Raw genomic sequence first — 27,976 nt, forward strand, 5'->3', positions numbered from 1 at the left:
CTGCTTACCTTTTCCTACAAAGTGGGAATGTTCCCATTGTAAAATTCTTCATTATTAAGGACATTGGTAGCTTTTATTATTCAAATTATTCTTTGTTATACTCTGGTATTATTTGCCTAAAGGTTAGGTAATGTTGAACACAGAGGTGAGGAGTGGAATGTGAGTGCAAACTCGGTGAGATTGATTTAAAATAAACTTTATTATTCCACGACAAATGGAAAAATGACAGATCGATATTATTGCATTGACGCTAGCGCCACAGTTACGCGTAGTGGCAGAAATGAGTAACTAAAATTAAAAATAAATTGGTGCGTTCCGTTTTGTTACAGGTAATAAAGTTCTCCCTCATTCAGCGCTTATCGCTATCGACCCACTAGGGTCGATTAATTCTTTCAAATATTTTTCCTCTCAGACGACGCCCTGAGCCGAGGTTCGCGCCCAACTGGGCACCCTCAGGCCTGTTGTCTTAAACGTTGTACCGGGTGAGAGCCTTCAGCGCTCCCCATTTGTCCGGCCAAGTAATTAATGCCATCTGCGGCAAATCTACAATAAGTCACGTCAAAAAAAAAACGAAACAAAAAAAAAAGGTAATAAAGTTCTTTTTACGTACATTTTGTGCCTTCTTACTGTCGAGAATATTCCCGGGAATGGCACGGATCATACATTCATCTTAGCTGCGTTTGATTCAGCTAGACTGCTTCTCACTTTGTTTACCCCGTTAGGAACTACGGGCGTGTAATAAGATAAATATACTTTTTTGAGCGCAAAGACCACAATAAGGCCGGTACAGAAAACAGGAAAACTGTAAGAAATGTTTGTTTGTTTGTTTGTATACTTTTTATTGCTTTAGAATATAAAGAAAATTTACATATAATTTATCGCTAGATAAAGCATAGGCGAGCTTATCCCTAATTGGGATTTCTTCCAGCTAACCTTGATGTTGTTGTTGTTGGGCAGTCGCTTCTGTATAAACCGGACCTGTCAAATCTTCAGGTTAGGTAAGCGGACCCTGTGAAAGACGGGATGATGCTAGGGAGGTGATGATGATAAGAAATGTTGTTATAAACATAATATAACATAACAAATACTTTATTGCACAAACAGGAAAAAACAAAAGAGAAAAATAGAATGATTTTTTTTACGCGTCTTATTGTAAAGATGGCATTAACTATATGGCCGGACAAATGGGGAGCGCTGAAGGCTCTCATCTGGTACAATGTTTAAAAATAGAATGAGTACAATTTAGGCGGACTACTCTGGGCGCCATCCCACTTGCGTCAGACAGAGTACTGCGGGGCGGAAGGCAAGAGGGAAACCACTGCCCTATTTTTCCCTAAAAAAGTAGCATTAATGCTACACTGACAAGAGCGTGGCTCTTAAATTGATGATGATGACAGTAGGCGGCCTTATTGCTAAATAGCAATCTTTTCCAGGCCATCTTTAAGTATAGGAGATATTTAATATTATGTCAAACGTTACATCACGTAGACTGCTCTAATTAGTACATGTCTCCATTGATAAAGACGACCTTTGGTCTTATATCTTCTCAATTAAATAATACAGATAACAGTACAAGTTTTAGGGTCCATAAAATACAGTTTGGACTCTACACTTCTTGGTGCGATACGTTATTGTATGGTTTTTGTAGTATTAAATAATTATTGTTTACGTCACTAAACAAGGAGAATATGTACGGTGAGTGATTAACTGCTGTTAACGACGGCTTTTTTGATCATCCTAAGTTGTTTTTTAAATATATTTGTACGTTCTGTTGTTTTAATAAAATTTAATCAAATAAATTTACAATGTTTTTGCGTTCTCGATATTTTTTACGTACGCGCTTTCAACATGTTTAGTGGTGGTCGTCGTTAACAACTAATTGCATTTAAATATTAATTACCTTATAATATTCCTATTATTTGAAGACTATAGAGAACCGGAGAGGAAATATGATTGACCACCTGATACGACACGATTCATTTATAACAAACATTATACAAGGAAAAATTGAAGGGAAGAGAGGAAGGGGTAGACCTAGGATAACATTTATGAAACAAATAAAAGAGAAGGTGCAGGTCGTGTCGTATCGGGAGGTGAAGGTTTTGGAGGGAAGAAGAGAGGAATGGCGGTTACTCCACCGACAAGAGCGCAGCTCTTAAATAGAGAGAGAGAATATTCCCACTTCGCAGGGCTCATTTTTTACCTTTGCAAATAATAAATTAATATAGGCTTACTTACTTAGCTTAGAGCGTATTTAGGGGTGCGCCGGTTCGAATCTCGGTACCGGTCTTACAACAACAGCTGGCTCGACCATTATAGACTATACAGCTAACCACGTTGATCATACAGAAAGCTTGGTGAAGTGTGGGTACTTAGATCATCTTACGATGCACCTCTGACTACCCCATTGGAAAATAGTCGTGCACTTATGTTTTTGTAGAGCGCGTTTTATTACGTCTTGATCTGAGCTGTAATTAGTAGTGATCGGATAATCATGCGATTATTTGCCTATTAATAAACTTCATAAAATGGCATAAAAGTACGATAGCTATTCTTCTTATCGTGTGGATTGTGAGGTGGAATACCAGCCTCATGAACCCTGGTGTCAGGGTTACTATTGAGCCGCCAAAGCCCCCTGACATGTAGTGACAGTAGTAACCGGGACCAACGGCTTAACGTGCCTTCCGAAGCACGGATCATCTTACTTTCGGATAATCTGGTGATCAGCCAGTAATGTCCTCCCCAAACTAGGGCCAACAAAGTATTTTTTTGGGATATGTCCCCACGGGGAATCGAACCCGGGACCTCCGGATCGTGAGCACAACGCTCAACCACTGGACCACGGAAGTCATTACCGATTTATTTTGATAAAAACAATCCCGGAATCGAATATAACGTTAGAATGGTGTAAAATTTCACAGTTTTCTTGTCAATCCCGATATGGCGAGTTTTATTTCAACGCAAAAGTGCTAAATAAGTAGGTATATTAGTTAGCACCCGAATATCCCGATAAGTGGTACTGCTAATAAACCTATTCAGAAATTATCTGGCACTTTGTATTTGCCAAAAAATTGGCTATTGGCACAGATTAATAAATAATTATCAAGCACGTTAGTTACTTAGATACTTTTTTTTAACTTTGATGGGTTTGCTCTTGGAACCAGACTTGCCCGAAGGCATTGACGAGGCCTAAGATGGAACGAGCTCGCCCAGAAGGTGCCTGTTCACGCTGGCCTTGAAAGCACCCGGGTTATATGCATACTTTATCAGAAAGAGGTAAAAAATAGGGGTGGTCATTATAACTCAGGGTCTATCTTGATAGATAGAATTTTTAACCTGTGCTTAGCTAAAATTTTAATCAATTGGCAGAAGTTATTAATTCTAACCATTATTGTGTTCATGCAGCGTAGTGGAGTATGCTGGAATGTGCTCCATATCCCCTCCGGTTGATTGAGGGGAGGTCTGTGCTCATTAGTGGGACGTATATAGGCTGTTTATTTGTGTGTGTGGGTTCAGGGGGGTTAACAAGGCCACATTTCATCTAAAAAAGCAATATTGCTATTTGACATTTATTTGCATTGCACACTTATTTTTATATGCGCAAATGTCAAATTGCAACATTGCTTTTTTAGATGAATTGCTTCTGATTGAATTGATGTGGCCTTTTTAACCCCCCTAGTAACAGTCACTATATGTCAGAACGTATAAACACGAACACTCAAATCTATAGTGCATACTTTTATTTTATTCAAATGTTGTGTAATTTGATATTATTCAAATATTTATTTTCATTTTTCAGATATAAGATCTGTAAAACTGTTAGACAGAGCTTTGGGCGTAGAGTTTGGCGATGGGAAATGTATACGGTTTGAAGATTGTTGGCTGAGAGATCATTGCAGGTAAGCATTTGATTCACACTTTCACAAAAAAAATATATCTTGTTGCTGCTTATAATTCCAAACTCATAATAAGATTTGACTATCTACTCCTCTACCTCATACCTCATACCTTATTATAAGTGACTTATTGTAGATTTGCCGCAGATGGCATTAAATACTTGGCCAGAACCGACACAACTCACGACAGTGACTAGTCAGATGTACATCCATCGCAAGATGAGCTACCCACGCCTCACCGAGCTTTCTGTTAGACCGTGATAGGTGGTGAGTCGTATCGTCTATAATGGTCGAGCCAACTGCGTTAGTGAAACGTGAACTGTGTTAGCGAGACTTGATGAAGGGCTTTATACCAAAGCACGTTTGAATTTTGATGTCATTTCGTCACTAAAGTTATGCAATAATTTGTATGCAGGTGCTCAAATTGCTACCACGCTGATACGTACCAGAGAGCTCAGCACATACTAGATATACCCGAGGTGGAGATCACCGAATTTCAATACGATAAATACAGTGTTACAGTGACATGTGAGTACCCACATTTTTTCATATAAAAAATCATTTATTCGTAATAAACATTACAGTCAAAACAAAAATACACATTATATAAAATAGACAATAACAATTCACAATAATTTTTCATATTGTAAATAGATTCGCGTTTGACCACAAATGCTCATAACGGCAAGAGACATACACACATAAACTCACGCCTTTTTTACTTTCCCACCGAGGTAAGCAGAGACTATGGAATTCTTCTCTTGCTTCCTCCACATTCATCAATCGTTTCATACACGCACGTCGGTTCAGAGTAGATCGTACTGAACTTTACTAAGGACATCTCCAATTTGGTCAATGTACGTCCTTCTAGGTCTTCCCCTGCCAGCTCTAGCACCAACCTTCGCTTGATACAATGAGAGTAAAAATATTCATTTGGAACTATTAGTCCCTGAGGTTTTGGAATCGGTAAGAAAATTGTGTGTTTGTCCATGTAACAGATCCAGTTATTAATTTTATTTTATTCGGGGAGCTTACCTAAACAAAATAGTATACCTAACTAGGAACTGCAATGACCACTGGCAAGCAATGATTTAATACATTTATTGCTACTGCAAAACAGGGGGGTTAAAATGGCTACATCGAAGCAATTCATTTAAGAAAGCAATATTGCAATTTGACATTTGCGCATATAAAAGTAAGTGCGCAATGCAAACATTATGTCAAATAGCAATATTGCTTTCTTAGATGCATTGCTTCGATGTGGCCATTTTAACCCCCCACATCACACTCAGCATTGATGCTATTAAATAATCTCATGCGTCGAGGCAGATAGCTATTGCTTAACGAAGAACGTGAAGCAAGCGATTGTGTTTAATAAAATATGTAATTGACATGTCACCTTATGTCAATTTTATATATTTTTATCACTATCCAGTGACAGTTGCCACAGTTGGCTTACCACCCAATAAATAATTTCAAAATTTCGGGTATTATCACCGTACAATTTTTGATTGACATTAGGAAGTATATATATCGAGGGTTGAAAGCCAAATGGGTTTAAGCGACATTTTGGGCGAAACTGACTTATATATATATTCGGAATCAGCGATTTTTTCCGCGTCGACTGATCTTGGTTTCAGATCAATCGAAGCTACTTTTTGGCGCTTCAACCAATTAGCACTTTGGGTACATTTTTAAAAACCCGTGTTTTAACCGACAAAAAAATGCACAAAATTCTGGGCGGGTGGCAAATCAGTCGTATTCCGGGATATGAGTCGGTCACATAAGCTGTTATGTCTTTTCATTTTCATGATTTGAAGTCTGTTAAAGCGTTTTCCCTGACAGTGTTTTGTTATAGATAAGTCGGTTAAATCATTTGTCCTTAGACGAAACGAAAATAGATTTGGCGCTTAAATCTTTTTGCTTTAATCCAGATTTTATAAATATTGTCGCTTCAACCGTTTTGCCTTCGACAGTTTAAAAGTAAAATTGGCACTTGAACTGTTTTGCCTTTACCGAAAATATTCATAGAATTTGACTTCAGCTATTTATGCTACATTTTTTTAAATTTTTTGTCGTATAAAACAACTATCATTTTCTTTTGAAAGGACTTAAAACGTTTTTCCAAAACAAAAAAGAAATAATGTTAACATTTCAGTCATCGCAATTTTGTATGAAACCTTGTGCCCGCATCACTTCAACATATCAAAATAAGTATGGGCAGGTCCTGGCTGGGCGGTTCACACAGCTAAAAATTACGATTGGGAAGACCGGGAGTGTGCGTGTCATCATGTCACCCAAGCCGTATCCGTTGATGGTGACTTCTATTTGTGTCTATCCCAAGTCGTTGTTGTGGTAGACTTTGGCTAGCGGAACCGAACTTCGAATTGAAGATCTGGTAACATGGCATACAATCAAGCTGGCCAGCCGAGCTTACCGTGTAATTGTAGGAAGGTTTCCGTTGAGTTTTCCGTATTTGGCGTCTTGGACTAAGATTTTCGAGGACTATATCACGCGCTATTCCAGGTTCAGACACACTCATCCCAACTATCAGTTGGCATGTTGAAAGCCACATGGTTGCGCTTGAGTACGTCTTTGTACCGCAGGTATTGTTCACCTTGTTTACAGTTCCTTCTAGACACCTCGAAATAGAAAACCTTTCTGTCATCCATTCGCATGACGTGACCGCACCATCGTAGGTGATGTTTTATGATGAGAGCTTCTATTCCGAATATGCCAGAACGACGTAATACTTCTGTTATTGGAAAACCATCTTGCCGCTTTATGCGAAGGATGGACCTTAGACGCGCCGCTGAGACTTTGTACACTAATATTTTAAGTTTTCCAAAGGCTGCCACCGCACCTGTTATCCGGGCTGGCAACTTCGATGACTTTGGAGTCATTTCATATTTGAGAACCCAAATATTTTAATTTTGAAACTTCCTCCAGCTCAGCACCATTTAAAGCAACATTGGAAGAAGCTACATCCCCGGAGCATCCTCTGGATGGTTATTTTAAAAGGGTTTTGCACAAAACTATAAATATTCTGGTGTATGACTTAATTCAATCGGCCATTCCTCGGCCAGTTTGGTTAACTGACGCATAGATGTGAGACGTGAGAGATCAAAAATGATCTTATTCATTTTAGCCTTAATTTCAATTAAGCTATAAATAACAATTCCACAGAGTATCCCACTTATGCGTGATACAGAAGCGATATATAAAGAAAATAGACTACGAACCATGGCTCCATGTGTTATGACATAGCCTTGTTTCGCGCCGTAGGTAACGACGAATAGCTCTGAAAAGTTCTGAAAGTTCTGTTCTGAAATCAAACTGTCGTCATCATGTCGTCATGATATTGTCGTATCAGGATAAGTCATAACTTTTCAGGACAATCTGTTTTCTTTAGAGCAATCCACAAGCCGCGTGAAGCCTCACGCAGCATATAACAAAGGCCGATGTTGTTCAAGCCTTTTGGCCTGAATCTGTTTAATAACAAAACCGTACCCCCATATCTCTGTCCGGACAAAATCATCATTGGGTTTCCGGAAGTACCTTTTCTGCATCACGGGATAGAATAACGTTAAGGCTAAAATTTAATATCGATCGCCATCGACTCGCAAAGAGGAAGAAGGCTAAAATCATTCCAGCAGCTGACTCCCATATCTTCAGGATGAGTTTGTATAACCAGTTATTAATGTGTTGGCATATTATACAGTTCAGATGGTATTTTTGATGTGTTGGTATTCGTCATCCTTCTTAGCGCGGTAAGAAGTTCTTCAAAGGTCGGGGGTGCCGCTAGATCTTAAGCGAAACCCCCGACCATGTTGTAACAAACTCGACCGATATGTTGTAACAAACAAGTCACTATTGGGATTACTATTGGGATTTAAGACATCGTTAAAATGTGTCCAAAGCGCTGCTAATAAGTCTTTCTGATCAGTGAGGCGTTGGGTCTTTTCCTTGTTGTAGATTGAAACTCTCTTCAAAGTTTGTGGCCGAAAACAGTCTTGAAGCTGTCGAAAATCTACCGGAACTGGATTGATAGGAATCAGCATAGAGCTGAATTTCACAAGCTTATTCCACCTGGCATTTGTTTTTGAGACATATGGTGACAGAAAAGCCCGCTTGTAGTTCCCCACGAGCTGATTTTCACGTTAGAACCATCGCACCAATCTTAGTTTTGCGGTCTGGTTTACCAACCAATAACTTCGGTAGAGCAGAGCACAGCTATAAAAATGCTCGGCAAAGGAACACCATCTATTTATTATTATTATCATCTATATTATCTCATCGACAGATGTGTCTGCTGCGATGTCCGACGTATCTCGGCTTTAAAAGCATGATCAAGTTCTGTTATTGTTTGTCAACTTCGACGGTATCTTATGGCCAGCTCGAAGTGGAGGTTTTAGGCGCAAATGTAACAGAAATTTTGATCAAACAAGTCGCTGATCTACCCACCCCTGGCCGCCTCTTAATATGAGAGCAATCAGTACTTCACTGCAGTCTGTCCTAGTACCGCGTACCATCTAGTAGGAGCCAGTGCTTGGAACTTGCATCCAGCCACGTGGTCTTAAATTTTTCAGTAAATCGGAAACAGGTTGTGATAGTGAGATTAAATTCAGCACAGAGTATAAGCATATTAAGACTTTTTCAAAGCTATTTGTTTCTTTTATTGCCCGCATTCAGTTGGTGACAGTCATCTGTCATCCGCCATCATACGCGGTTTACCATATACTTAAAAAGTCGAATTAAGCATGTGTAACAATCTTTATGGTTATATTCTAGATCCTGTTTCTTAATTAAATCGATTTACTCATTATATCCGCCGTGATTTTTCCTAATATTGTAAGGTACAAATATCTCTAAATGCCTTGCCCGACTAAAATCTCTCCCAGGAAAAACGGCTTAAGGACCGACTTTATTTCCGATCTTACTAATATTTGGATTTCATACAATTGAAATTAGTAGCGGATGGTCACTTAAGATATTTTCCTTCCCTGTCATATAACCTTTTATGGAGGTTAAGCTGATTTGCCTCTAGTCTTCTTTTTTTAAGAAGTCGTTTAACTCATTTAGCTTTAGTCAAACTAATAAGTGAGAGGTCTCTTAAAGCATTTTGCTTTTAGCCAATATTTGGCTCTAGTGGATATCAACCGTTTTTCCTTCAACTGTAATTTAGTTCTGTTTGTAAATAAAACAAAGTAACTTGGAAATATGGATTTCACTATTGTAAAAATATTAATTTAAGATCGGACAACGTCCGACCGCTCGCAAGACATTGTCAAGAAGAGAGAAAAGACAAATGGCAATGTTGCCACATTACAAAAATACTAAAGTTACCATTTTAAAACTATAAAAATAAAAAGTTGTTATACACTTTCAATATTTATGTTCATGTATTGAACATAGTTGGGCAGGCAAGTTAACAGAGAAGCAAATTAATCTTTAAACACAGAAGCCCAGATTATGAAGCTAAATTACAGTTAAAGGTGCAAAGTAAATTTACTAATCAGTAGTTAAAAAACAAACAAAGTTGCTATCTTTACTGACTCTACTTATCCACCTATGTGAATAGTTATCATTGTTAATAATGATAAAATTAATGCCGACATTCGCCTGTGGCCAGCCCTACGACAATGTCTTGGGATCAGCTGCCAGTCAATAAACTGAGCAGCCACTGTCCACAGGTGAATATTGGTTTCTTAGAGTACAATCATCACTCTATAGGAAGAGGACATAACTTAGCTATAGACCTTAAATATATTTTATTATTAAATTTGACCTCAGCCACTCTTACATTATCATCTTTCCCTGGGAAAACCTTAACAATTCTGGCCATAGGCCATTCTAAAGGTGGGGTGTTTAAGTTTTTAACAAGTACAAGGTCACCTATTTTCAAATTAGGAGAGCTATGTTTCCATTTGGGACGGCTCTGTAGTTGAGTAAGATAATCAGATGACCAAGCACGCCAAAAATCTTGTTTAATTTTAGAAACAACTTTCCAAAATTTTAAACGGTTTATTGGAATTTCCAATAAGTCCACCTCGGGGTAACTAGACAAAGCCGTACCAATTAAAAAATGCCCTGGGGTCAAATAACCACCTTCACTGGGGTTGGAAAGCAGAGGTCGAGAATTCAGAACACCCTCAATCTGTACTATTACAGTGTTAAACTCCTCATACGTTAAACATAGGTTTCCAATAACACGCTTGAGGTGGTATTTTATGCTCTTGACCCCGGCTTCCCAAAGGCCCCCAAACTCAGGGGAGTAGCTGGGTATAAACATAAATTTTATGCAGTTACTTTTACAAAGGTTATAAACCGAGTCTCTATGAGATCTTGATGACTGCAAGTCATACAATTCTTTTAATTGGTTTTGAGCACCCTTAAAGGTTTTTGCGTTATCGCAGAAAATCTTAGAAGGTAAGCCTCGCCTAGCAATGAAGCGTTTGAGGCATGCCAAGAAAGTAGGCGTGGTGAGATCCGATACAAGTTCGGCATGAATAGCCTTAGTCGAAAAGCATACAAACACTGCCACATAACCCTTAGTGACAAGTGGTTTCCGAATCCGAGAAACTTTTATATTAAAAGGTCCACAGAAATCAATCCCGACATGCTGAAATGGCCTTGTAGGCGTAACCCTTTCTGCTGGCAGAGAGCCCATAAGCTGTCGTGCAGTATCAGCCTTCAGGCGAACGCATTTCAAACACTTGTGCAATACCTTTTTGACCTCTCGGATGCCACTAACAATCCAGAATTTCTGAGATAGTGAGCTAAGTATTAGCCTGGGACCGGCGTGCAACAAACGAAGATGTTCTCTTTCAATTATTAAAGAGGTTATGTGACAATTCTTTGGTAATATAATAGGGTGCATTCTATCTTGCGGGATACCAGCATTTTGTAGTCGCCCGCCCACGCGGAGCAACCCATGAGCGTCAATATAAGGATGCAGATTATTAATACCTGACTTAAATTTTTTGTTGTTCAAAATGGAAGAAATCTCTTCTGAAAAATATTTACGTTGTACAGAACGAATAATAACTGACAAGGCAAGATCTAACTCTTTAGGAGTCAATGCCAAATCCTTAACGACATCTTTTTTGAGTGTGTTATTGTAAAATCTATAAATGTATGCAATAACACATTGCAGTTTGTTCACACTTGAGAATTTCTCTAGTAAATCAAAAGGTAGAGACTGCTCTACACTTTGTAGAAGACAAGGAATTTCATCATCCACTACATCAGGTTCATTAGAATTGACTGGAATTTCTTGAAGTATGTCCGAACATAATAAAAATTGAGGGCCATGCCACCACAGAGTATTACCCTGAAGATGTTGCGGGTCTACGCCACGCGAGAGAAGATCTGCCGGATTATCAGAGGAGCGGACATAGGACCAACACGATTTGTCGGTAAGGTCAACAATTTGCTGAACTCTATTATTCACGTACGTATTAGCCTTTATTCTACCCGACTGAATCCAAGCAAGTACGATTTGTGAGTCGCTGAACAAATGAATGGAGTGTGGAAACCTGGAGGTAAGAATTTTACTAACCCTCTGTGTTAGCTGGGCAAGGAGAAGAGCACTATTCAACTCTAATTTGGGAATGGTAAGTATCTTGGACAACGGCGCCACACGGGACTTAGAGCAAAGGAGGTTCACTTGAACACTCGGTTATTATCAATAACAGCAACATTAAATAAAGGCAACAGCCATAAGCTTTCAGAGAAGCATCAGCAAAACCCACCAAGTCAATATAAGTAAAACTATCACACAGCATGAACCTTGGAACTGAAATCTTGTCCATCAATTTTAAACAAGCAAGAAATTTGTCCCATTGTTGGACATATTTCGTAGGAAGGACATCGTCCCAACCAATTTTAATAGACCACAATTGTTGCATTATCAATTTTGCAACAACAATAATAGGCCCTATAATGCCCAATGGGTCAAATATTTTGCCTATGTAACTAAGTACATTTCTTTTTGTACTCATATCCTCACCACATTGTGGTGGAGTCTGAAAATAAAAGTTATCAAAAACAACATCATGCCTCAGACCTAAGGCTTTAATTATGTTGTCTTTATTAAGGTCAATATCCTCAAAATATCTCAATTTGCATGGAATGTCCTGCAAGACCGAAGGGTGATTAGAACACCACTTGTGAAGGTTAAAATTACCCAATTTGAGTAACTCTATAAGTTGAGTTTTTAAACTTTCAAGCTGCTCCACATTGTCACAACCGGCAAGTACGTCATCGACGTACGTATTAGATAACATAGCTTGTGCAGCAAGAGGGAACTTGTCTTTATGCCTATTAGCAAGCTCTACCAGACACCGAGTGGCCAAAAAGGTAGAGGCCTTCAAACCGTAGGTAACAGTCTGCAACTGCAAGCAACGTATGGGCTCACTGGGATGATCTCTCCAAAGTATGTTCTGAAGACTTGTATGGTGACTGTTGATGCGAACACATCGAAACATCTTTTCAACATCACATATCAAAATGAATAAATATGTGCGGAATAATAGAAGAATGTCAAATAACTCGGCCTGCACAACCGGGCCATTCAGCATGACATCATTTAATGATATTTTACTTTTAGACTTCATGCTTCCATCAAAGACCACCCTTAATTTTGTGGTCTTGCTATCCTCATTGAAGACAGCATGATGAGCCAAGAAATAAACCATACCATCATACACATCATTAGAGCCAATATCAACTTCCCTGGCATGCCCCAGTTCTACATACTGCTCTACAAACTTTCTATATTCGTCCAATAATATCGGATTTTGTTGCAATTTGCGTTCTAATGAAAGGAACCTTTGCAGGGCAACCGAGAACGAGTCTCCAAGTTGTAACTGATCTTTATCACAAATTAAGGGCATATCTACATAAAATGTATTATCCACCGTTTGCATAGAGTGAGTAAATATTGTCTCTGCCTTTTGAAAGTCATCTAAAATTTTTGTCTCAGCTGGATCAGACACTTTCTCGGTTGTCCAAAAATTCTCCATAATATCTTCTAATTTTCTTTCGTCACAAATAACAAAATTTGAAACTAAGTTTGAGCACAAATTAATATTATTTAAGCCTGTCTTACCAGCAACTATATAGCCAAAAACTGTATTTTGTAAAACAGGCCCATCCAACAATTTTACACAGCCACTCAACAATGAGTCGAAATAAATGTCAGCTCCCAACAGAATTGAAATTTCAGAAGGAATATTAAAATCACTATCTGACAGTTGAATGTTTGATGGAATATTTAACTTGGAAATACTTATGATTTGTTGGGGCTGTGGTGTTGTGATGGTATCAACAACAAAACAATCAAGATCATACTTTATGTTTTTATGCACACAAGAATGTATTGGCAGATTGACAACCTTGTCAATTTTTGTGGCTTTATTTCCAATACCAATAATATTGGTAGATTGAGCAGAAGGTGCCAAGGACAACCTTTCAACCAGAGAAGTAGTGATAAAAGAAGCCTGGCTGCCACTATCAAGCAAAGCTCGAACAATAATGTTACGACCATGTTTGTCTGTGACTTGAACCTTGACAGTAGGTAACAAAATATTACAATTTGAAATATTATTGTTTGAACACAATGATACAGGTTTTTCATCAATATGCAAAAGTGTATTATGAGACAGTTTGCAAATCTTACATTTGAATTTATATTTACAGACATTGTCTGCATGACCTTTTAAGCATGTGGAACACAATTTGTGATCTTTAACAAAAGTCAGACGGGTCTCTATAGGGACCATCTTAAACAGTGGGCAATTAAAAATTGCATGATCATTTTTATGACAATATGCACAAGTCATTGGTGACTGTGCGGAAAAATTGGCAACCCGCATGGCAGGCCTTGACTTATTTTCCAAAATATGCCCTTTTAGGGGGATAGTATCCTCCAGCGCCATAGCACGCTTTTCTAAAAAGGATAAAAATTCTGCCATTGTTGGCAACATTTCAGGGTTACGATCCAAATGAAAGGCCCTGTTCGTATACAAGTCAAGTTTTTTAGAAAGAACACAAAACAACAAGCGATCCCAGTTATCAACTGGTTCGTCAAGATTTTTTAAAGCGTAAAACTGCTGTTTAACTAGGGAGACAAAAGTCCTTATAGAGGCCGCCGTACCCTTTTGCATTGTCGGTATGTCCAAAATTAAATTTATGTGATTACAAATCAAACGTGTTTTATTGTCATAACGTTTTTTCAACAATTCGAGAGCCTCCTTATAGGATTTGCCAACAAGCGGTAAGTTGACTATAATAGATAACGCGTCATCTCTTAGATACTTCCGCAAATAAAATAGTTTTTGGACATCCGTCAATGCTCGGTTATTATCAATAACAGCAACAAATAATTCATAAAATGGTTTATATTTTGTGAAGTCCTGTCCGTCAAATATTGGGATTTCAACATTTGGAAGTTTGGAAGTGTCCATGGTACATTGAGAAGGCTCAGATTTCGTTCTAATAGCTTCATTGAGCTTAGCTAGTGTGGAATAATATGCATCTTCAAAGATACCAACATCCTCAGAGTCCTTTTCGTCCAAAGTTAAAATATCCACCTGAATGGATTCATATTGCTGCAACAATGTTACAAGCTTATCCTTCCGTGCTTGTAAAACATCCAAGGTGGTTGAGGAAAGCTTCACCTGGTCATCAACAAAGTTTTGAATTCGCGTCAAAGCTCCTTTACACGAGCCGCGATAAAGTTTAAGTTTTTTAAGTTCTTCCATTGTGTTTTATTATAGAACCGTATGAAGAAGTAAGAACGCACAACGGACAACACTTGTTATCACTTTTTATTCAAAACGCACTAATATTAGCCGCACAAAACATTTGTAATCGTAAGTTCCAGATGTATAGAAAATTGAAGTTGAAGCCGAACAACACGACGACTGACAGCAGTTGTCAATATTAAATGTCAGATACACAGTGACAGTTCATGTAAGATGGCCTCGCGCCAGTATCCGTCAGTAGTGCCAACATTGTAGACACGAAGAAATATATTTGGAAAGGAAAAATAATGGTTTCACATACCGGCTCGTGGGTAGCTAAGTTTACCCACAATCCATATTGTTGAACTGCAATCCAAGTCGCACATACTTTGCGACTTTAACCACAACCATCGTTGTAGCAACTTCGATGAAATGATTCTGTAATCGCCCAGAACAATGTACTGAGCGAGGATTTCGCCGGGGCAATAGAACATTGTTCAACCACCACGCACAAGTATCACTCGGCGTAACACGACGAAAACACATCACAGGTCACTGATTGTTATTTTAATTTTCGAAGGACCACTTATGTTTGTAAATAAAACAAAGTAACTTGGAAATATGGATTTCACTATTGTAAAAATATTAATTTAAGATCGGACAACGTCCGACCGCTCGCAAGACATTGTCAAGAAGAGAGAAAAGACAAATGGCAATGTTGCCACATTACAAAAATACTAAAGTTACCATTTTAAAACTATAAAAATAAAAAGTTGTTATACACTTTCAATATTTATGTTCATGTATTGAACAAGTTCAATTGAGGCATTTTGTATTAAGCGACTTCTAAAATCTATAACTGATGTGTTTTTCCAACCAAATAAATACAGAATTGTGCAACGTTTAATTTAAAATAATTCTTAGCATTTTGAACACTTTTGATTCAGTAGTTTTTTTTATATGATTTTTTTTCGAAAAAATAAAACTTTAAATGGCTCTCCTGTAAAGTTCACAAAATGTCGCTTAAACCCATTTGCCTTTCAACCCTCGATATATATATTTTTTATGAATAAATTATTTATAATTAGTACACTCATAGGTACGCTATGTGTGCAAAGCAGTGGGCAGCTAAAGTTATATTTTGCCTTTTCAGGGGAAGACAAACATAAATCGGTATACAGCGCAGAATTTCTGCAACAATTCGACTACAAGACATGGAGCGACAGTCGCCGACTCAAGCCTATGCTCTGGCATGGCAATATCGCCGATAAAATAACAAGGGTCCGTGTCGATGAGTTTCTTAGCTCTGTGGACGTCGCCCGTAGCGTGTTCAGGTCTCTTCTTGATTATGGAGTGGCTTTGATTGAAGGGGTATGTAAATGTATTTGTACTAGTGGTGATAATACTGGAATATATGCGAGCAATCTAGAACGTTTAAGATAGTTAACGGCCACGTAAGTGTAGTGGTTAGTGGTAAGTGCGTTGTAGGGCTCATGGTCAGGAGTTCGATTCTAAGATAAGATGAGATATTATACTTTTTTTAATCCATTATAGCCCTGTTTGGAAAACGCGTGACTTACGCCGTAGTGTGACGGCTTCGGTGCCCGGTTGGGGCTCTAAACCACTGATAGCGATTTTTAATTTGAATTCATATTTGGACCATAGATAATCAACCAACCTCGGCAGCTGTGCTCCAGTAGTGCGCGAACTAAAGATCATTAATGCTATCTGCGTACTCCATACTGACATCGATCTATTTACGTGTTCGTTGACGAAATTCACAGACTTTGTTGTAAAACTTTTGGGTTTATAATATTTAAGTAAAATTGCATTACATAGTCGAATTGGGATTGCCGGTAATGACTATGTGCATTGTGAATAAATAAATAAATAAATATTTCCTGGTTTCTGTAAGTGACGTCGTAAGGAATACTAAGGGAGGAAACACAGCTTATTATTCTGAGTTTATATCAACTGGAATTTTCCATCGCAAAAGTACAGAATTGAAAATAATAAAAAAAACATAATTTTGTGACGGAAAATTCCACTTGATATTAACTCAGAATCATGGCCTGAATCATCCCCCTCAGTATTCGTTACGATGTCACTAACACCCTGTATACCAGTATACAGCTTAATTGAGCGCACAGGATACAAGATACAGAAATGAGGACAAATAAATAGTTGCTCTAGGCTTAATAACAACACAACACAACTCACACGTAGAAAATTTAACATATACATTTTAATAAACGTAAGTTACACCCAGGCATAATTATCCCCAGATTTTCAAGACCTCTAATATCACTATTTTCAAAATTGAAAACCGTTTCAGTTAGTTGGCTCGCTTCCAAATCGCTAGACCGCTTTCGTACCGGATTTATCTTAAAGCCTAGGCACTTAGGTGTATTTTGGTAGTTTACCCATAAATATTGGTTTTCAATAAAGGACAGAAAATTGAATGGAAACGTGCCGTACTGGTCATTTGGCGTTTATTAGAGACTGTCTATCCGCCCGCGACTTCGTCTGTGGATTGTGGAGTTTGTAGGGTCATCGAAAGCTGGTACTCTAGCTAAGTATAAATACTTAGTAACTATATTCTTAGAAAATACACTACGTCAGGATCCCTCACTGGATTTCGATTTATCTTTTTATTTTTTATTTTATTTTTACAGTTTTACATTCAGCCATTACAGTTAAAACCAATTCGACTGAAACAAACACACATAATACATAACAATTATTATTACCTCTATTTTAACTAGAACAATAGCGAAATGCTACATCTGTGAATTTGGCAACCAAACAGCTGTACAGGTCAATGTCCGGGTTGTCCTGGGCCAGGGCGTTAAGCATCCATCATCGCGCATCTATAATGTACCTATGGAAATTATCGATCCAGCGGCTTAGATGAAACAGATAAACTCGAAGTGTCTATCGTTGGTAAGGCGATTCTTATATGACGCGGGTTTTTTAACGGTGCCCCTCGCGTCGAGACGGTGTTCGTGTGTTAGGCATCGACGGATTTTATACAAGTCAATGCGTACTTGGCGACCGCTTGATGGCCAACAATGTCGGTGCCAACAGCCTATACTGGTGCCGTATGAGAACAGCTTAACAGCTAATATAGAGTAAGTACCTAAAATGAGAGTCATAAAATGATCGTATATTGAACATGTAGACATATAATTATACAATAAAATACAGACCACTATAAAATGATCAACTGTTCTAGATATGCGGTGGTCCCTGCAGTAAGCTCAGCTTGTATCGCAGGGACCAGAATACGATTTCGTTTGTGTGATTTCGGAAAACTCCACTTGATATTAACTCTGAATCTTTTGATTATGAGCTGAATGATTCCCCTCAGTATTCGTTACGATGACAGTAACACTCTGTATAAATAATATCACGCCTATTTCCCGTTGGGGTAGGTAGACAGCACGGAGTTCCACTTACTACGATCTTGATATTTAAAATTAACAAATATAAAACTTCTAGGTGTAGAGTAAATATGCGCATAAGTGTGTTCGTTTGTTTACGTGTGTATGATGTATTTGTTTCAGGTTGAACCGACAGTGGAGGCTACAGAGAAAGTATGCACGGCTCTGGGTGGCGTTCAACACACAATTTTCGGTGGTATGTGGGAGTTCACCACGAGAGCTGACCACGCCGACACCGCGTATACCAATCTGCCCTTAGCAGTGCATAATGACAACACATACTTTACTGAAGCAGCTGGGTGGGTACAATTCTTTATCATATCCATCTCCATCTCCCTAGCGTTATCCCGTTTTTCACAGAGTCCGCTTACGTAACCTGAAGATTTGACAGGACCGGTTTGTTACAGAAGCGACTGTCTGTCTTACCTTTTAACCCGCGAAGGGAAAACCAGCCCAATACTGGTTAGGTCACATACCTCCGTAAATGTATTTCTCATGAATGTGGGTATCTTCACGATGCTTTCCTTTAACGCTGAGAACGTGAAACTTTATTATATATTAGTGATATTTCTGAACAAAGGAAATACTTGACCAGATTAATGTAGTAATAGAAGCGATTAATCAGCTCGCAACAGCAAACTCTACAGAACCCTTATACTGACCCATTCTCAGCGTGATCGATGTTTTCTCCAAATTCTGTGCTTCTATGCGATTTCTTAAATATTACCTCTATTCCGTCGTCATCTGTTCGTCGAGGAATTGTCAACGACGAACTCTTGTCGGTTTTCAAAGAAAACTGTCAGCCTAGTTTTTTTTTCTCAGCTCACGCGCCGCGAGCATTGGTATCGTATCCATTCGTAATATAATGAGGGTCTTTCCAGGCTATCTATATATTTTTTGGGGACCGTGGCCTGGAAAATCCCTTATTGTATCATAATGGAATCGACAGCAACACACGCATCTCTGATGGCATAGCCGTTTCGCACCAATGTATTCTTGAGCATCCTCAGACGCGTCATCTTGTACTTATTTTAGGTATGTGGAAGCATTTAAAAAACAGCAAATAATAAACATAATAAATAGCATTATTGGATTCTTAAATTCTGCCAAGAATTATTAAGTACCTAGATAATGAATATTCAAGGAAAATGATCTCGCGTCTGACCTTTCCGCAGCGCATCACAATTTTTTGCTTCAGCCATTTTTTAAATGTGCTAATCACATTAAGGCTGCGACGGAACATAAGTGAATCAATCATCGTTGTGTCCTTCTATTCGCTGTCGTCTTTAATTAAATGATAATCGTTCTAAAACTCACGGTCCTATTTTTTCTTGTCCTCCCTTTTTCATTCATCACTTGAATTCATCGAAGAAAAACGTTATTTATTAAGCACCTCTTTACGCCTTTCAAGACCTGCCATCATTATTATTTCACAGAGCATTCGGAAAGGTTTCTCTTGTTAGTTGTTGCGTGCTTTCGGGTTCTGTTTAGCAATTCGTTCACGGCAGTCCTATTCAGCTTTTCTTGGGTTCGAGTAATAGCGGTTACGGGACCCAACAGTTACATATAAATAGAAAAATTGCTTCTCTACAAGCAATTTCACTTTGAATAAAAGTGTTGAACACGCCTTCACCTTTTACCACGAGACTGGTCGTTACTGCACGTTTCAAAAGTGATGTTGTTATCACGTGTAAGCTTGAGGTTATTATATTATTCATAAGCAATTTTACGTCTATATACATCAGATTTCATAAGTTATCTTGGAAGGAATACTGCGTTTTGGTGTATGTACAAAATGTGCCTCATTATGTATCAACCTTCTGTAAATGCAAACCTATCACATCGCTGTATCGGACTAATCTATCACTTCTGAAGAAAAGGCTGCGTTTATTCTAGATTTGCTTCGAATGAAATTCGCTGCGTAATTGGCCGTATTGGAGAGTCTCAACGCTCTCACCCGGTAATAATTTTAAGAATAGAATACTAAATTGTGTTCCGGTTTACCTAAGAATAAATTATAAGAAAGTAAGTAGATGGAAAGAGGGCGCTAAGTTAATTTTATGGAAAAACTCAAGATATTAATGTAAGCATACTTCTCAAATTAAAGCGTCCATCCGTGAAGATGAACGGCGATTACACTTTGTCTTTTTATTATTCGATAATCAAATTGGTTTTAGGATTTACGTAAAACTGGCGATAACGACGTCGTAAAAAAGATCTTTGTCCCAATTTGTCGGCGTAAAAGGAAATTATATAGGTTTAAAATGGATTTTGTTGTACAATTTGATGGTAATTAGTGCGAATTGGATAAAATTACATTACAGTAGCCGTATCGATGTCGGGGTCTATAACAAAGGTTATTTGTGAATAAGATGGTTTTATTAGGCAATTAAATTACGTTTCAGGAAGGAAACTAACAACAAAGTATTTTTTCTTTTCAACATTCACTTACATTAAACAAAAGGAAATGGTTCCACGATGCATTAACAGAGCTTTGATCTTTTTTTCTTCTTTTTTAACACTAGCTTTTGTCCTCGGTTTTGCTCGCGTTGAATTCGATATAACTCGGTTTCCCTTTCCTAATGTAGGTACGAAAATTTAGCTTGCTACTTGAAAGGGTTGGGGGCAGATTTCCACAAAAAAATGATGCACGTTTCACTCCGCATACCAATTTTTAGCTTTCTACCTTGAAAATTGCGGAACGCTCCATACAAACGTCCCGTCCCCCCCAATTTTAGGGAAGTTGTGTGTGTCTGCAAAATTAATTTCTGTGCATAAAATGTATTTGATTCGATTTGGATGTTGACAAAATTACAACAACGTTAACTAAATTTAATCACTTTGTAACCACACCAGAGACGCAAGCTAAAAGTTTCCTTTCAGTTCAACATACAGGGTGATATCGAAATCTCCTTTGTGAAGCTTGGCTGACGTTATTACATGGATGAAATTGAAACTTGCGTTTAGTGTAGTGAAATGCTTGAAAAAAATAAACAATAGGTTACAAAAGGTTAGTATTCATAGTTTCACAGTGTTTTGTAAAAACGGACAAGCTATTGCAAATATAATTTATACAAAAGAGACTTTAAGTTCCCTGTTCTACGACATCATTACGACACTTGATTTGTACAGCGATTGCTATCTGCAGAAATATACAATAATAAACCGCAGTAAGAAACATTAGGAAAACAAATGAATGAGGTTTAGGGTTAGGTTTTCACCTTATATTTAAACTTATATTTGGGTATTTGACTGAGACAAAGATAAATAATAAAATACTCGAAAAAGAAGCCCATCTAAGATGATCAAAAATCAATCTCATTTTACTGTTCGACTTGTTTTCGAATTTAATTTAATTAAGTACCTAACAATGTGTGCGACGTTTGGCCGCTTTTATGAGTTTACGCCCACCAGTTCTGTTGCACAGTTCTATTAATCAGTAATTATGTTTTGACAGTACTGCCAACAGAATTACCGGGATAAACGGCTCCGAGTAGTTCTGTTGTAATTTTCATTTGTTTGTTGATGTCTGAATTCATGCACCCAGCAGCAACAACGGGAACCATTACTAGACACTGCCTAATGAACAAACATCTACGCTACGCTTTTATGGTGACTTCACAGGACAGTATCTATAAAATGTATCTCATTTTAATAGGTTGTCTTATAAATAAATTCGACAGTACAGGTAAGCTATATATATATATAAATATATATATTTCTATCTCTCTCTCTCCTTGCTTCTCTCCTTCCTCCTTCCTGCCCGTTTTATCGTGTAGAAATTATCATCATCATCACAAAGGAGATCATCGGATTTCGGCCCAGAAGTCAAAGTGCCGGCCAAAAAATAATTTTGCTATATTCCGCTAGATCTGATCCGTCTGAGCATTTATTATTATGGCACCAAAGCTGTAGGGTCAATATCTTAGGTCTTATTCGAATTAAAAAAACCGTATTTTTCATACATTTTTGGTGAAAATGTGAAGTGCCAATATAATATATCCCGTTAGAACTTATCCGTTTGACCATTTATTATTAGGACACCAAGCTTTTCTCTAAATGCAAGACTATCAACAGGTTTTTGCTCACATCCCGTGTATTAGCTTCATCCCATGAACTTTCATTAAGTGCTTACGTAATAGAGCGCGTGCAAAACCTCGATCAATCAATGCTGCCAGTGTGGGCAAAACTTCCGTTTACACAAACAAACATTCCAGATTTCAAACGTGCGAATTCAAACATTGACTTAACGCAAGAAACAAGTTAAAGTGCTCTTGATCTGATGCGGTGAAACTCGACTACATGAAAAACAACGTGATAACAACCCTATGTCATCTCCATAGCGGTTGCATCGTTCGCTGTTGGCGTGAGATCAGCGATATACGTACAGTCATGAGCAATATAATGTACCCACTTTAGGACTCTGTCGCACTAACATATTTGACATTTAGTGAGACTTACAGTTCAATTTGTCAAAAAAGTTAATGTAACATGTTACCAAAGTGTATACATATTAATGCCCGTGACCGTACTTGGGGTTAATGTGAGGTTTCATTGCTAAGGTGTGTTTTATATACGTCCTTTACATATATCCTTTCATAATTAAGAATCCAAGTATGGGAGCATCACTTGAGAGTGACTCGACCGTTTTGGTTTGTTTCATCGCTTCCTCATCATCTCCTTAGCGTTATCCCGTTTTGCATGGGGTTTGCTTGTCTAAACTGAAGATTAGCCAGATCCCGATTTTTACAGAAGCGACTGTCGCCCTGACCTTCCAAACCGAAGGGAAAGCCAAACCAACAGGTTAGGTGACATAATTCCGAAAACACGATTTCTGGGGTTAGTGGGTTTCCTCACGATGTTTAATCATAATAATTATAACCATTTATAATCCAATCATAAATTCGAAAACAAACTCGTGCTGGATTAGCACCTGCGACCACACAATGAGAGTCAGGCGTTCGTCCGACTGGACTACCACGGCTCCCAACACAACATATATTTTATATATAGAAACCATATAAATATTTGATGATGATGATGGTAATCCAGACAATTTCGGCTACGGCGACTGCTTCAACTCAGACGTTTATGTGCTCGCATGTGGCTTATATAGCCAATTTTTATTGGAAAAGATAGTTTACTGATCCATGGTCCCCGCGAATTAAAAAAACCACGCGTTCAGATGTTTGTTGACATGTTGGACCTTTATAAAGCCGATGGGTTTAACACTGGTCACCATAAGGTTCATAGTTATTAAGTATTAATATCCCTAGAGAAGATTTGTTTGAAACGAAGTCAGTTTTCAGTAAAATGCTCGACCATTATGAACCATGACACGGCTCACCATCTGTCATTTTAGTCTAGCAGAAAGTTTGGTGAAGCGTGGGTACTTGGTTCATCTTCCGATGGATGTACCTCTGACTACCCCAATTGGGATATATTCGTGAGCTTGTGTTAACTAACGTAGGTACGCTTTGGGCTAGACACTGTACCTTAACTTGAAGTAGAGTAGAGTGATGGAATTATCAAAAACCCGAGACACTGGACATCTTGAATCTAATACTATAATCTGATATATTGTATCGTTTTTCTATTGGGTACCATGAACCTTACTTTAATTACTAAGTACGTATATCTACAACTGGTACTGGTAGGTATGTTGTTATGGTGTTCTTTTGTTATTCTAGGTTGCAAATTCTTCATTGCTTAGAGCATTCCAACGGCACAGGAGGAGACACACTTCTCATCGATGGCTTCTATGGAGCGAATCGATTGAAAGACGAAAGTCCTGAAGACTTCAAGTTCCTCTCAACCTTCGATGTAGAAGCCGAGTACATCGAAGAAGGTCATCATCACAAATATAAAGCACCAGTTATTAAAGTTGATGATAAAACTAAGGATCTTGTTCAGATAAGGTAACTAACTGATTTCATTAATTGAACAGGTTGTCATTTAGATATGTTGATGAGGACAGCAAAGGACTGTCTACTGTCATCTGTTCTTCCAACTCGTTATAATCTTAGAGTCTTCAGCTCTAGAGCGAATAGACATTTGCTAGGTAAGCGTGATCCACCTTAAACCAACATCGTCACTTACCATCAGGTGTGATTGTGGCCAAACGCAAGCCTATATTATTTAAAAAAAATAGAGTATTATTTATTTATTAAAAATAAGTACAGTACTTAATACATTTTTTACAGTTGACGGTGCAACAAAAACCAACTTTGGTTTGTCCGTACACGTTGCTTCCAATTTGTAACATAATATCGTGCTCGAACAAATACAATAAATAAAGAACATGTAGGTATGAATTTATACACTTGCAAACGAAGCAAACAAAAACTAGGAACAGAAAGCTCGGTGAGGTGTGAGTACTCAAGTTCATCTTGCGATAGATATAACTCTGATTACCACAATGGGATAAAATCGAAAGCTTGTCTTTAAAATTGGACAATAGTTTTTAACAAATTGCTCTTGCATCATTTGGTGCGAAAATGAGTGTTTCACTAAATGCGTTGTCGATCCTTCCTCTATCATTAAAACCTTCATGCATATCTACTCGCCGGTTTAGAGTAGCACCTACAATTGACCAATACATTTTACTGACTATACAAGAAGGTCGAAGATTGGATCAGAGTTAAGTAAACACTGTAAAATATCTAAACACGCGGTAGCGTGTCAAGCCAAGTTCAAGTAACAGAACTTTCGAGCAGCACCGTGTGTAATATTACACGTATTCGCTTTGAAAACTATCCAAATCAGACCTTAGGCTACAATATATTTTCTTAAATTATAAGAAGAAATTATATTTTATGTTGTCATAAATTAATTTCAGGACTGACCATTGAACTTAATTTCAGGACTGACCATTGAACTTGGCACCCATTTAGATCTCATTTCTTTTGTCGTTGAAGTCAACAACCAAGGCATATACCTATGTGTTTCATAATATTGAACTTGGCTCTCATTTCACATTTATGTTCTTGTTGAGATATTATCTACAACATTGTTGCTAGTAGTGTTATGTTTGGTTATTCATATAACTTGTATATCATTATGAATCAGTTTTATGCATTTATGAATACCAACCTACTCATACACATTTCCTGTGAAATGAATGAAAATGAATACTAAAAAGAGATCATTCGTATTAGGCTTAAACCTCAAAGTTCTGGCCAACGTAAAAAACATAGGTATTACGTCGGTCTGGCAGCTTGCCCTAAATTCAGAACATTTATCACTATGGATTCTTTATGGCCATTACTTTAGTCGTTATCGGAGTTTGAAAGACTTGTTTTTCATGCAGTTTGAACCGAAAACAATGTTCACAAAAAATATAGCGCACTGTAGGGCATAGAATCAGTTTTAAAAATACCATTCGCACGCACACCGTGATTTCAATAATCTTCAAGTCTTCCTTTTTAATGGCACGTTTGTTTTTTTTATAAACAAGATTTTTTTTAAACTTAATGATTAGGTATTTAGTCAAATTATTATTTTCCAGATTCAACGTCTACGATAGATCTCCAATGGCGTTCGCCAACAGTGAAGAATGTAGGTCCTACTATCGCTCCTTGCGAAGCCTAGCCCGCTACTATCAAGACCCAGCGAACCAATGGCAGTTTAAACTAAAGCCCGGTATAGTATGAATGTAAATATATTCGATCGATCATCGACCGCACGAGCCATAACACCACGCAAGATGAATAAAATACTCTGTCTTACAATCCTTGAAAAAAATATTTTGGAATTATATTGTTAAATGGATCTTACAAATCTTCAATTTCGAATAAGCATAAAATAAGTAAATCATCCATCATCTTCCAATTATAACATAAAAGGAATGAATGGAATAATTTCAAACCTTAAATAAATACTTTCGTTTCGGTACGAAACATTCCTCGGATTAATATTTGAAAATCTTCAAGGTAATTTATTACAAAGCTACAAATTGGCTATTTAATAGGTCAATATAATTATGTAGAAGAGAAGCCGTCATAAATGATTCGTCAGGTTAAGGAGGACCCCTTAGGATTCCTTAGGGCCGTTTCGCATTCTAGGACACCATGTATGTAGTTGTATTTTAAACGCTACTTTAGTGTCTTGTTGGTGTCAACTATTGGTGGTGCAATTGCTGTTGCACTAACTTAAGATCATAGTGAGATAGGGCTCTTAGTGGACATGTTCTGGATGGTAAGAAGGAAATGTTTTTTTCTTTGCTGACCGCCCACAGAGAAAACCTGATCTGCTAATAATGTTGTACAATTATTTTATAACATTAACCGTGTTGTTGAGCCATAAGAGTCAACATGTTTCAAAGTGGTAGTAAATTGGGGTTATAAAGTAGATGTAAAATAACATCTTGACTTTCAACTAATGTTCTCCGATGGACCTATATTGAATATAAACGAGTTTTGAATTTGAGTTTTGAATATAGCTGTAAGTATATTTTTCTTCTCAAACGGGGCGGCCGGTTCGAACCTCAATACCGGACTTGCACCAATGAGTTATTAATTTATTATTTTTTCAATAACACAGTTGGTAAACAATTGGTGGTTGGCAATTTTATTAACTTCTGTGCAATAAAGTGTATTTGATTTGAATTGGTCCGACCATTATAGACGGCTACACGGCTCACCACCTCTCGCGTTGGTCTAACAGAAAGAAATAAGAAAGAATGCTGGGTGAGGTGAGGGTACTTAGTTCATGTTGCGATGGATGTACCTCTGACTACTCCAATTGGGACGTGAGCTTATGTTGTGTTATGTTTTACAGGAATAGTCATGGCCATGGATAACTTCAGAGTTCTGCATGGTAGGACTGGATTCTCTGGCAAGCGGCGGCTGTGTGGCAGTTACGTGGCGCGTTCTGATTGGTTGGACAAAGCGCGTGCTTTGAAGCTCATCCAATAAACAAGCTTTATTTGAACTATAACTGTTTCATAACATTCAATAATAATATTGAAATATTAACAAGCCTTTTATTTTGTACGAGTACTTTCTATTAATTTCAATTTCGAATGAAGAGTAAGTACTTTATGAAAGATAATAATATATAATCTATATATTTAAAATAACAATAAAATACTTTATTGCACACATATTTAAAATTAAATCAAATTCTTGTGTACTTTTTTTTGCTATTTATATGCTATCTACATGAATAATCATTTTAGCAGTAGTTTTAGGCGGATGAGACATTCATTATGTAAAAAAATTGACGATTCAAAGTTACCTACTGAAATTTGAATTTTAATGTTATTAAAATTAAATATCTCTCGAAAACAATCTCAGATTATACGATTCTTCAGAATTTCTGTCGAAAGTAATAAACGTACGAATCTAAACTGGGTTTCAACGGCATTTGGGGAGTTTATTTTGTGGGCCCCTTCCTCTTGACTCCCGGAGACAATTGTATCAAATCGTGGCAGTAAATCCAACCAAACCCTCAGTAAATCAAGTACTTATTGCGACATCTTGGTAATGGATATTTCTTAGCTTTCTCAGGACGAATATTTATAACAGTGGTTACTCTTGAATTCGCACTACATTTAATTAGCTTTGACAGATTTTCTTTTGAACGGGTCAAGTGTAAATAGAATAGAATAGAAAAAAATCATTTATTTCAGAAATATTTTTTTTTTGACGTTACTTATTGTAGGTTTGCCGCAGATGGCATTAACTACTTGGCCGGACAAATGGGGAGCGCTGAAGGCTCTCACCCGGTACAACGTTTAAGACAACAGGCCTGAGGGTGCCCAGTTGGGCGCGAACCTCGGCTCAGGGCGTCGTCTGAGAGGAAAAATATTTGAAAGAATTAATCGACCCTAGTGGGTTGATAGCGATAAGCGCTGAATGAGGGAAATCGTCGACCACGCCGGCGGGGT

At 37.7% G+C, this 27,976-nt stretch overlaps 1 protein-coding gene and 1 long non-coding RNA gene across 3 annotated transcripts in view; one reads left to right on the forward strand and one right to left on the reverse strand.

Moving 5' to 3' along the window:
* The window catches only part of LOC126366372 (uncharacterized), a 68,142-nt gene that overhangs the window by 17,175 nt on the left and 22,991 nt on the right, over nt 1-27,976 (reverse strand). The gene's annotated exons all lie outside the window — the stretch shown is intronic.
* On the forward strand, nt 1,599-27,040 carry LOC126366292 (trimethyllysine dioxygenase, mitochondrial). 2 transcript variants are annotated; one of them, XM_050009382.1, is made up of 9 exons: nt 1,605-1,695; nt 3,165-3,276; nt 3,800-3,899; nt 4,312-4,424; nt 15,798-16,015; nt 18,211-18,386; nt 23,778-24,005; nt 25,595-25,728; nt 26,866-27,040. In XM_050009382.1, the coding sequence occupies exons 2-9, from the start codon at nt 3,255-3,257 to the stop codon at nt 27,000-27,002; spliced, it is 1,128 nt and encodes a 375-aa protein (XP_049865339.1). In that variant the 5' UTR covers nt 1,605-1,695; nt 3,165-3,254; the 3' UTR covers nt 27,003-27,040. The 2 variants fall into 2 exon arrangements, with proteins under 2 accessions (XP_049865340.1, XP_049865339.1); XM_050009383.1 differs by lacking the exon at nt 3,165-3,276 and having other exon boundaries at nt 1,599-1,695; nt 26,866-27,038.

The sequence above is a fragment of the Pectinophora gossypiella genome, chromosome 4, assembly GCF_024362695.1.
Source record: "Pectinophora gossypiella chromosome 4, ilPecGoss1.1, whole genome shotgun sequence".
NCBI lineage: Eukaryota > Metazoa > Arthropoda > Insecta > Lepidoptera > Gelechiidae > Pectinophora > Pectinophora gossypiella.